Consider the following 12285-nt stretch of genomic DNA (forward strand, 5'->3'; position numbering starts at 1 on the left):
CTGGTTTTCATAAAAGAAAGTTTTCTTTTCTTCTGAGCTAATGGCACTGTTGCCATTAGATCTAATTAACATTGCTGTCAAATTGGCCTCACATGGTATGATCAAAACTGATGTTGCAAAGCTACATCAGGAACACATTTTTTAACGAGTCTAGTTTGCACAAAACAAGAACACTTCCAAATGGCCTGTGTCTAATGTTTTTGTGCCTGTGCTGTGTGCTCCTATGTTGTGAAAATTCAACACGCTTTTCAGCTGACATTTTTAAAGGAATAAAAGCTTGATTCCCTGATAAAATGTAAATTGCAATTTACACAGTACTTGCCTTCAGTTGGAAGAGCCACTTTAAGCAACTTTGTTTCTGAAGACACTGTTCCTAACCCAACTTGACCTTTCCATCCTTACACTGTTGAAAGGAGATGGAGGTTGTGTAGAAGTTAGGGTAAGACAAGTTTTTTTCCCCCTCTCTTGCTGGATAGGGGCTTCCAGGTGTTTTCTTTGTTCAATCTCTCTGACGATGTCTTAAGTACACATTTTATCTTATTATTTTGCAGCCTGGTGCTGCTAATGGTTATGTCTAAAGAGAACCTTAGACAAAACTGAACTTTGTGCAATTTGTCCTCACTAATGCATATATCCAATATGGTAGTGAAGGTGAAATACATACTTATCTCCCACTTACTGAAATCTAAATTAGAGCTTTAGAGAATTTGACATGGGGTGAAGCCAAGTGATGACTGTTCACTTCCCTGATACTGTTATCGCTAAACTCCAATGTGCAACTAAGATTGGACTCCTGAAGCTGAGAATGGAGCATTTGCTTTGGAGAGTGGTGCACCAGATAAACTAATAAAACTCACTCTGTCAGAAAATAATGTGCTGGAGGGGTGAATGGGGCATAACATCAAAGTAGTTTGAACAAATTTAATAAATTAAGCTATTAGAAAGAGTTACCACGCCTGGTAAAACCAAGTCAGGAGAAACTTAATATTGCCCCCAAACCCAAAAAATCTTCAGAAAGGTCACTTTTTTCCATCAAAGTTTGCCCGTCCTGCGGCTACTGGATAAATTTATTTCGCCCAGATTTGAGCTCATTCGTACATGGTATTTTGTTGAGATGAAACTTAGGGAAGGGGGGAGGGATTACATTTTTAAAAAAAGGTTTTGTAGCTTTTGTGTGTGTGTGTACCACATATGAAAAATAGCTGAGCTGTCAATCATTTGAGAAACTTCAAATGAGATTTATCTGAAAATTGCCGTGAGATTTAGGACACAGGAGCATTTGGGGAAAAGCATATTTGGGGACATATTTACTGGCAAATGAGAAACGGTAGTGATCCATTGGTCTCCAACAGACGGTCCTGATCCTGCAATTAAATCAATATGATTGGAGACATGAGTCCATGCAGAGTTGTGATTGTAGAGTTGGGGCTTCAGATTGTAAATTCTTCAGGGCAGGGCGTGTCTCTCTCTGTTCATGGGCAGTGTCTTGCACCCTGATTGGGTAATACTAGCCGTGACTGCAGTAGAAATAATAAATAATAAGTAATAATTATAATGGATACTGAATGACTGGGGAGACCTAGGCTTTCATTTGTATAGAGCTTTCTTTAGTCTTAAATGTAAAATGTATGCTAGTGAGACTGCGTGTCCTTACCTCAGGTACTCGACAGCTACACTCTTCCTCTCCAGTAGCCTGAGCTCCTACCTCAACTACCTATTCCTGGCATTTTACCACCTTTTCTCTATACTCTACCAAAGAGAGAGAGAGCACTGGAATCCACATTCTCCATGCTATGGTTTACATCAGCATTGCCACCAGGGGAAACTGGGTTAATACGTACCCTTAGCGCATGTTTAAACTTTCCCATGATTCCCTGGGGAAATGACATCCCACTGAAGGGAGAGTCTCACGGAAGGCATTTGAGTGCTGAGATGACACTGTGGGATGAACCCACTCCACCACATTTGAGGGAAGAGGAAGTGGCTATCCCCTACCCTAGCACCAGGCCTCTCCTTCCACCAGAAGCTTTGTCCCAAGGGGGTCTGCTCAGAGGCAGCAGGCTGTAGATGCTGCTGAACATCTCCAGTGAGAAAATCTTAGTCAGCTCCCCCCCACAGCAGGGAGTGTGTAGCCTTTAGCACTCTGAGTAAAAGAGGCTGGCAGGCAGCAGAACCATCACCAGCATCTCCTGCCTGTGGAAGGTTGGTGTTAACAGGTGTTTCCCTTGCTGTAGGGGCAGGTGTTGGAATGTTTTTGAGGCATGCACACCGTTGTTAAACGCTCTCCATCCTGGTTATGAGGATCTTATCTGATGGTCTTTGACTGTAAGGTAATTGCATGCTGGATTGGAGATAATCATCCGCTTTAGAACATTCCATAATTCCTCAGGATGTGGCTGCAAAGGGAGTATTACAAAGATATAAAAGTCATGTTGTGATGCTTTACGATCTGAAAGTGGGAGGGAGGGGTTGTAACTGGCTTGTTGGATAAAACACTGCTATATTTAATATGTATGAACAAGCAACAAACCATGATACAGGTAATTGAAGCTGGTATATTCATTTGGGCCTCAGTTGTCATTTGCACTAATGTCACTACACCACTCTGGCCAGAGTAGTGCCAATTTGTCTTATTTTTAATGGCTGTTAGTATGTTGAAAAATCAATTGAATTGAAACAGTAATTATCCTTCTTTCCTCACCCTCCTACTTATCCAAAGCAAGGATGCACTGAAAGCCTGTGATTGATTGAACTCACTATCAGAATGAAACTGACAAATACCACTTGATTAACAAAATTTGTCTGTTTGGTAATTAAATTCTTTGAGACCCTTTTCATGTGACATTTATTTATATTCCTAATGAGAGAGTGAAAATTAAACCTGTATTAGACACACAATGAGCTTTGGAACAAAGAGGAATGGAGTTTAAAAGGTGATGCTCTCAATTTAATTGGCCAGCCAGGAATGTGACTCAAATGAGAAAAGTACATAATGAGTAAAGAGACAGGTCATCTGTGTGTTGTTAGTACTTACTAAAAGATGAATCTGAGAGAAATGAACCATGATCTCAGGCTGGCAAGGTGTTTAAATTTTATTTTTTTAAGTGAAAGGTCTAGTTTAAAAATACTCTTATTTACAGCATGCTCATCTTTGCATTTCAGTTGGCTTTTCTCTTTTCATCTTGTTTCTAGTATTTATTTGACAAAAACGTTAAAAGTTAGAGATACGGTTAAATTCAGCCCTGACGTCAACAGGTGCCTCTCTCAATGAGAGCTGCACACCTTAAATTATGATTGAATTTGTCTCTGAGTAAGACTGAGTCTAATATTAAAATTGTCCAGCTGCCAAATGGGCCAAATTTTTCCCTTGCATATGCAGTTCTGAGGACATACGTCTTAAATTTTGTCACCACAAGCAGCCAGAGACAACACATAACTGTTGATTGCAGGGGGAGGGGTACAATTTAAAGGTTCTGGTGGTATGGAGCGGGGTTCAGGACAGGGCATATAAGCCCTGGCAGAAATGTGGGGGCACATGACCCCACATTCCCGCACCCTCCACGCATTGCCTCTGCAAGCAGCATGGACAAAGGGAGAATAATGTGTGCAAGTTGGGAATTGTAAGGGGGTAAAACTAGGGGCAAATGTTGCTTGGCCAGGGTGAGAGTGAGTGCTTACTGAGACGAGCCCCAGAGAATAATGTGCTGTGTGTACCAGAAACTGATATACATCTGATTAAGAAACACCGGTTTGTCTCAACAACTGGAATGCTAACCAGATGAAAGAAACATCCTGAATTCCAACAGCTCTGCATAACTTTCTAAGTGATCCTAAGTTCATTGAAGCAGATTGTGTTTGTCACATTCTTGTGGAAGTCTGTCAAATGCTGCACAAGATGGTGCTGGGTTAAGCAAAGAACATTGCATAGTAACTGGATTGTTAAGTGGTAAAAATTCCTGAATGGGCCAATACACATCATTTCCCCCCCTTCACCTTGGCGGCTAGCCAGATGCTTACTATTAGACAATAAAGTGTGTACCAGGGGAAGGGAGGGACTGGCTGGGGGGAGAGGGGGGAGAGAGAGAGAGACAGAAGTTTAATCATTGAACCAACCAAACTGAATAGATTAAGTCCTGGACTTGATTTCACAGGAGCTCTAATATCTCACTCTGGGAAAATGGCTTTGTTGAAGTATTTTTAACACTTAGCTCATGAATGAGATCTGCTACTTTGGAATTACTTATTCACAGCAGCTCTGTCACCACTGAGACACCAATAAGCGTCAAGAAAATGTTTGCTGTGCATTTACTAGCTTTTTATTTTACAAAACTAAAAGAAGATCAAATCAAAAAGGTAAGGTCCAAATTTATTTGTTGGTAAGATTGATGTGGGTTACAGGAGAGCAGAGACTATTTTACTGTATGAGCAAAAAAGTGTGGATGCGTTGTAGTATGCTCCTGGCAAAGAGATGGAGATCAAAGGGTTGGTAAATCTTTGGACTTTAAAACAGTCCTATTTTCCTTTAGTCTTCAGATCTGATAAACTTAGAATAGCTCTAGGAAACAAAACTCTCTACATAGTGAATGTCTAAATAATCTTCAATAAGGGAAGACTACAATGTTAACTCTGAGGCTATTTTTTAAAAATGTGCAAAAACAAAGTGCTTTCCGGCATACTGCTGTAGTGAAGCATAGTATGAGAAACTTGCACTCTTGTTTGGTTGCATTATCACTTTGATTTAGACAATGAGGTTGAGGTTTTCAAAACTGAGGAGGGGTCTGAGTCAAAGTTCACTGAAACCAATGAAAAAACACCCATTGTCCTCAGCGGGCTTTGGATTGGGCCCCAGGGCATTTGGCCACACAACTCCTGTTCATTTTAATGGGAAAGTTTTTAAGTCCAGATCTTCTATCTGGCTTTGAAAATCTCAGCCAAGATGTTTGATTATTGTTAATTAAAACTCAGATTTGTAAACACTGAAGTCCTAGACAGACCAGACTTTAAGCTTTTGATGTGCGAACAAACTAGCTGATGGTGCCCTGCCTTAGGCACACAGCAGATAGCGAAGTCAAGTCTCTTGGCAAAGCGCTGGTATGTGGGCTAATGGCACTGCAGCATAAAACCCTCACACTCTGCACGCTCCTTGAGTTAATCTTCTACATCTCTGTTAAACCCCTGATTTCCCACCTCCTGACCTAACACCACCTCACCCTCTTCTAGTTGCCACCTGTCTCTGGTGAAGAGGGATCTACACTACACTGCCTTTGGGCCCTGTCATTGTCACTCTCTCTAATGAGCTGGAAGAATGGCTGTTAAGATACATGAGCAAACCAGAAGCAAAAGTAGGCTGTTAAGCAACGGAGCAAGAGGAAATGAGCCAAGATCCCCATGAGTGACATGAGCCCCACCACTGGGCTAGTCCAGCAATGGAACAAGTTGGATTTCCCTCCCTCCCCCCTCCAGAAAAATAGAGTGCCTTCTGCTGGTAGGCTTGCTGGGTGCTCTCTCAATGTCCTTCCTTTTAGAAAGAGAGGATGAGTGGACATTGCAATGGGTAACATGCTGCCCCTATCTTAACAAGCAGCCCTAACTCTCAGGTTTTCCCCTCGGTCTGTGATAAACCTCAGTTTGTGTTCCAGCGTTTTTTCATGATCATAACTAAGGAAGCAAGCAACGGCACTTGGAACAGCATGTTTCCTGGAATTGTGTTTAATTTTTTTTTCCTGAAAAATACTCTGAGTTTATTGATGTACAATTTTAATGGAAGAGTCAAGCCATTGTTGGGTTTCTGGGAGGGACATTTAAAAAAAAAAAAAGGCAGCCTGCCACTTGCTGCAATCAAAGCCAACCACTTGGAAGTATTTTTATGGAGCCTAGATATAAGCTGTCTCTGGTACGGCTGATTTTTCATTAACCAAAGAAGTGGGGAGACGCCAAAGCCCTCCTCAGCTCATCACTGCTATAATGACACTTTCACAGGAAAGGCGAGACAATGAACACAAGGGTTGTGTTGGTCCAATGGGATGAGAGGGAGCTGGTTTGATAGAATTTTACTTTCTATAGAGATTTTCCTGATCTTATGAAGGTCCCTGTCTTTATAATCAAACCACTTAATGGTATGACCTTGCTTTGGTTGTAAAGCAGTTTAGAGATCACAGGAGGCTCTGCTTCGTCTTTCTGGAATGTTTTGTTTTGAAGGACTCCCTTATCTTAAGTGCAGATGCTCCTAAAGGGTTTATACTTGCCCACAGTCTGCTGCTAAACAAGGGGATTGTCCAAACTGAGCCTGAGAATGCAACTAGAATACACATTAAGCCTAACGAGCACGTACACACACACCTTAATTTGTTTTTTCTAGAGACAGCTGATGATCAGGGGGTGACCTCTGCAAAAGGAGAGATGTAATAACTTTGTGATCACTATTCAGATAGTTCTGTCACAGACTTATCAGCCTCTCTGGAGAAAATTGTGTGTGTGTGTGTGTGTGAGAGAGAGAGAGAGAGAGAGAGAGATATGGGAGTGCCTTAGAGCCCTTTCCCTTTATCTTAAAATATATTTCAAAAATATAATGCTTTCAGCAATCTCTTGTTTAGATGATAAATTTCTAAATTTATTCCCAGGGTCGTGGCTGCACCTGATAGGTTTGCCTGTTTCTTATCTGGGTTTTCATCTATGTGCTTTGGATAATTTTGGCTCATTGGTTTTAAATGGGACTGTGAATGAGTCATTTAGTTTCCAGAAATGATCCATGCAAATATCGATATCTGGCGGTAGAACAGGCCAATCTATCCCCACTCCCATTTAAATGAAACTGCCTCTTGGTGGCTCACCATTACTTTATCACGACTTCCTGTACAAGCACTCCCCAGTCTCCACTGTTGAACCCCTTTCATGGCCAATGGCCAGGAAACACCTCAGACAGCTAAAGTCGGGCTGCAGTTTAAAAGAGACAGCTCCAAAGATGGAAAAGAAATTAGCCTATGGTTCCCTACTGACCTGCTCCTCTGAGGAGTGGAGCACACTCAGCTCCCATTGGGCCAGTGCTCACAATTCCAGGCATCATTCAGCACCTCACAGCACTAGGTCCTATTTAAATCGTATGGTTATGCTGCCGTAGGCAAGGCTGAGATGGCCTTTGGGTACAACCCACCTGTGCTGTAATCAGTGACTTACCTCTGTGGTACAAAAATATGTAACTTAGCAAGGTAAGTTGGAAATGAATTTTAGAAGCTGGAGAGGGTTGGGGGAAGGCTTAGCACACTTGTTGATTGACTGTTCAGAAAAGCCTGGATTTGACTGGGCAAGGAGAGTGAACCTTCACCCTGAAAATGGTGCCTCCCACTGAGAGCCGAGGAACGGTGGAAGTGTCAGCGTGGGAGTGGGCTTGATCCTCTACAGCTTTGCCAAGCCCTTTCTGTGTATAAACAGACTTCTGCTTGTAATACTATGCCATCACTCTGACAGCTCTGCACAAGTACAGAAACGTGGTGCCAGCACCAGCTTAGCTTACAAACCATCAACCCTGGTAGAACTGGAAGGGACGCTACAAAAGAAGGGAATCTATTTAAACAAATGACAGATTCTTCCTTTGCTGTCAGGTTTCAGAGTGGTAGCCGTGTTAGTCTGTATCAGCAAAAAGAACTAGGAGTACTTGTGGCACCTTAGAGACTAACACATTTATTTGAGCATAAGCTTTCGTGGGCTAAAACCCACTTCATCGGATGCATGCAGTAGAAAATACAGTAGGAAGATATATATTACACAGAGAACATGAAAAAATGGGTGTTGCCATACCAACTCTAACAAGACTAATCAATTAACATGGGCTATTATCAGCAGGAGAAAAAAACTTTTGTAGTGATAATCAGGATAGCCCATTTCCAACAGTTGACGAGAAGGTGTGAGTAACAGTAGGAGAAAAATTAGCAAGGGAAATAGTTTTTACTTTGTGTAATGACTCATCCACTCCCAGTCTTTTTATTCAAGCCTAATTTAATGGTGTCCAGTTCACAAATTAATTCCAGTTCTGCAATTTCTCGTTGGAGTCTGTCTACAACCTATCCTGAATAGGGCCGGCTCCAGCTTTTCTGCCACCTCGGGCGGCAAAAAAAAAAAAAAAAAAAGACGAGCAGCGGCACTTCGGCAGCAGCTCAATCGTGCCACTTCTTCGGCAGCAATTCGGCAGCGGGTCCTTCGCTCCCTCTCTTCCTCTTCAGCAGCACTTTGGCGGCAGCTGAAAGAGGAAGAGAGGGAATGAGGGACCCGCTGCCGAGTTCCCACCGAAGACCCGGATGTGTTGCCCCGATACCAGACGGAGTGCCGCCCCTTTATATTGGCTGCCCCAAGCACCTGCTTCCTACGCTGGTGCCTGGAGCCGGCCCTGATCCTGAAGAACGATCTCTCACTCTCACAGATCTTGGGAGACAGGCCAATCCTTGCTTACAGACAGTCCCCCAACCTGAAGCAGCAACCACTCACCACACACAAAAAACCACTAACCCAGGAACCTATCCTTGCAACAAAGCCAGTTGCCAACACTGTCCACATATTGATTCAAGGGACACCATCATAGGACCTAATCACATCAGGGACACCATCAGAGGCTCGTTCACCTGCACATCTACAAATGTGATATATGCCATCATGTGCCAGCAATGCCCCTCTTCCATGTACATTGGCCAAACCGGACAGTCTCTACACAAATGAATAAATGGACACAAATCAGACGTCAAGAATTATAACATTTAAAAAAACAGTAGGAGAACATTTCAACCTCCCTGGTCACTTAATTACAGACCTAAAAGTCGCAATTCTCCAACAAAAAAACTTCAAAAACAGACTCCAACAAGAAACTGCAGAACTGGAATTAATTTGCAAACTGGACACCATTAAATTAGGCTTGAATAAAGACTGGGAGTGGATGAGTCATTACACAAAGTAAAAACTATTTCCCCATGCTAATTTTTCCCCTACTGTTACTCACACCTTCTCATCAACTGTTGAAAATGGGCCATCCTGATTACACTGCTCTACAGCCAAAATGCTTCTGAAATAAATGTAGTCAAACTTTACTAATTCTGGGTCACTGAGAATGAAAATGATGCTTAAAATTGTTGATTGGCTCTAGTTTTCAAGATATGCTATTGGGTCAGTATATACGACCCTTGACTTGGGAATGGCGGAGGATAAGTGAGTTATAAAGGGAAGGGATCTCAGTTTAAACCAGAAATGACTAAAATACATCTTTGACTGGATCTATGAATAAATTTATGACTGGGTTTGGACAGTACTTGCTTTTTAGGCAAAACAATGAATGATGCAATCTGAAGCTGGTATTGCGTCATACATGATATGAATTGCATCATGTTATTCCTAGAAGTCATGGATGATGCAATCATAATGAAGCTTACATCACTCTGCTGAACAAATTGCCCTATATCAGCTCTAGAAATCATACAGTGTCGTGCTCTTTTATTTGTCAGTGTTTGATTTTGCAAAGGGACACATTTCTGTTTAGCCAAAGTGAGCAGAGATGCCTCGTACTTGTGTGAACAGTGCAGATAACTTCTGCTATGTTTGTGGTGAAGTGACTTTTGCATCACAAAAGCGCAGTATAACCACTATGGTTAAGAAAGCCTATCACCTTTATTTTGGCTGCAAAATTGGAGATCAGGACAAGAGGTGGGCCCCACACATATGCTGCAACACTTGTGCAACAAATCTTCGCCAGTGGTTGAACAGGAAAAGGAAATCTATGCCTTTTGCAGTGCCAATGATTTGGAGAGAGCCAACAGATCATACCAGCAATTGTTACTTTTGCATGGTGCCTCCAGTTGGGAAAGGTATGTCAAAGAAGAAAACGTGGACTGTGCATTGTTCAAACATTCCATCAGCTATACGCCCAGTACCCCACGGAGAAGGACTGCCGGTTCCTGATGCACCAGAATCATTCTCACTTGAGTCAGACGAGGAAGAGGATGAAACTTCTGGTCCTGAACCATCAATGTCACAGGACCCACATTTTCTCCCATCCTCCTCCTCTGAACCACACCTCATAACACAAGGTGAACTGAATGACCTTGTCAGGGATTAGGAACCACCCAAGAGTAAGGCAGGGCTGTTGGGCTCCAGACTACAGCAGTGGAATCTCCTGGCAGGTGATGTTAGGGTTTCCATGTTCCATGACCGTCAAAAGGATCTTGTCCCATTCTTCTTCATGGAAGGTGATCTTGTAGCCTGCAACAACATTGATGGTGTGATGGCAGCCCTCAACATCGTTCACGATCCAGATGAGTGGAGACTGTTCATTGATTCATCGAAGACGAGTCTTAAAGCTGTTTTACTGCATAATGGCAATGTTTTGCCATCAATTCCAGTTGGTCATGCAGTCCATATGAAGGAAACCTATGACAACATGAAACAACTTTTGAGGTGCATAAACCATGACCAACATCAGTGGCAGCTTTGTGGCGATTTGAAGGTTGTTGCTCTCTTGCTTGGTCTGCAGACTGGATACACAAAGTACTGCTGTTTTCTCTGTGAATGGGATAGTTGTGCAAGAGATTCCCATTACATCAAGAAAGATTGGCCACTTGGACAGTCATTGGAGCCTGGGAGGAAAAGTGTTCAGCATCCACCACTTGTTGAATCAAGGAAGATTTTGTTACCACCCTTACACATCATCTGGGTCTGATGAAGAACTTTGTCAAGGCCATTGACAAAACACAAGCAGCTTTCAAGTATCTCCGTGGAAAATTTCCAAGGTTAAGTGAAGCTAAGATAAAGGAAGATGTCTTTGTTGGTCCTCAGATTCGTGAACTTCTTCGAGATGATGCATTTGACCATGCACTGCGTGGCAAGGAAAAGACGGCATGGAAAGCCTTCCAGTTAGTGGCAATAAATTTTCTCGGAAACAACAAGGCAGACAACTATAGGTTGTTGGTGGAAAACCTCCTCAAGGCATACAAAAGCCTTGGTTGCAACATGTCACTAAAGATACATTTTTTGCACTCTCATCTAGATTTTTTTCCACCGAACTGCGGAGCAGTGAGCGACGAGCACGGAGAGCGATTTCACCAGGACATTGCAACAATGGAGAAACGCTATCAGGGCAAATGGAGCCCATCTATGCTTGCAGACTGTTGCTGGACAGTGACAAGAGATGCTCCATTTAATGAATACAAGAGACAAGCCAAGAAGCGCCGAGTAGACACTGAATAGGACTAAACTATGTACAGAATAGTTTTTTGCCTTTTGTTTCATCATAAATTTTATTTATATAACCCTTTTGCTGATTTTTAAAGTGTTACATGAACAGGACAGGTGAAATATTATCATGTAAAGCAACCATAAACACATGAAAAGACCTAGGTTTACAATTTATGATTAAAACTCTACTATCTACACAATATACATAGACATAAAATGTAAAATCTTAAATATCTTAGAAATAGTAGCCAATCAGTTGTTTTAATTGTCATATTTGAATTCAGCACATCAAAATACATAATAAATAGCACATTTTATCTCTGAAGCAGACGACGTCTCAAAAATTGTAGACCAGTGTTATCGCTACAAAAGTTTTTTTTCCTCCTGCTGATAATAGCCCACGTTAATTGATTAGTCTTGTTAGAGTTGGTATGGCAACACCCATTTTTTCATGTTCTCTGTGTAATATATATCTTCCTACTGTATTTTCTACTGCATGCATCCCATGAAGTGGGTTTTAGCCCACGAAAGCTTATGCCCAAATAAATTTGTTAGTCTCTAACGTGCCACAAGTACTCCTCATTCTTTTTCCTTTTCTGTGTTAGTCAAACCAGGGTGAGTACCTGGGTAGATACTCATATTTTGATTTGTGTGACTTATTTTAGTTTCTCTTAAGCTGATTCCTAATCAATACAAGTTGATTGGAATGCAGAGGGATGGGGTGCCTAGCCTGGAGGCATGGTGGACATGGGAGTGGGCACTGTGATGAGCAACCGAGGGGGATGAGTGGTATGTAGAGTGAAGGAGGGGAACTGGAATAGGGAGCTGAGTGGTGTTGGAACACTAACTGGGGCTAGAGTGGCCAGATGTGGGGTGGGGCAGAGGGATGAGGGCAAATGGAGCAGGAGAGGGGCATAAGCACCTGTAACCACTAGAACACACTCCCGTCAGAATTTGGAATAGTATCAAGGGTTTGTGAGTCAGCATTCTTCTGCAGTCAGCAAAAATCTATGAACTCCACTGGCGAAGCGTGTGGCTCATCTTCTAGTGAGTTGCCCACACAGAGGATGCCAACCT

General features: G+C 42.3%; 1 protein-coding gene across 1 annotated transcript in view; it reads left to right on the plus strand.

Moving 5' to 3' along the window:
* The first annotated feature begins 4144 nt into the window (after positions 1–4144).
* LOC128840963 (hexokinase HKDC1) overlaps positions 4145–12285 on the plus strand; it is a 50905-nt gene continuing 42764 nt past the window's right edge. Inside the window, exon 1 of the mRNA XM_054035576.1 lies at positions 4145–4353. Within this exon, the coding sequence (XP_053891551.1) occupies positions 4216–4353 (138 nt within the window). The 5' untranslated portion in view covers positions 4145–4215. The remainder of the gene's footprint in view (positions 4354–12285) is intronic.

The sequence above is a fragment of the Malaclemys terrapin genome, chromosome 7 (genome assembly GCF_027887155.1).
Source record: "Malaclemys terrapin pileata isolate rMalTer1 chromosome 7, rMalTer1.hap1, whole genome shotgun sequence".
Classification (NCBI taxonomy): domain Eukaryota; kingdom Metazoa; phylum Chordata; order Testudines; family Emydidae; genus Malaclemys; species Malaclemys terrapin.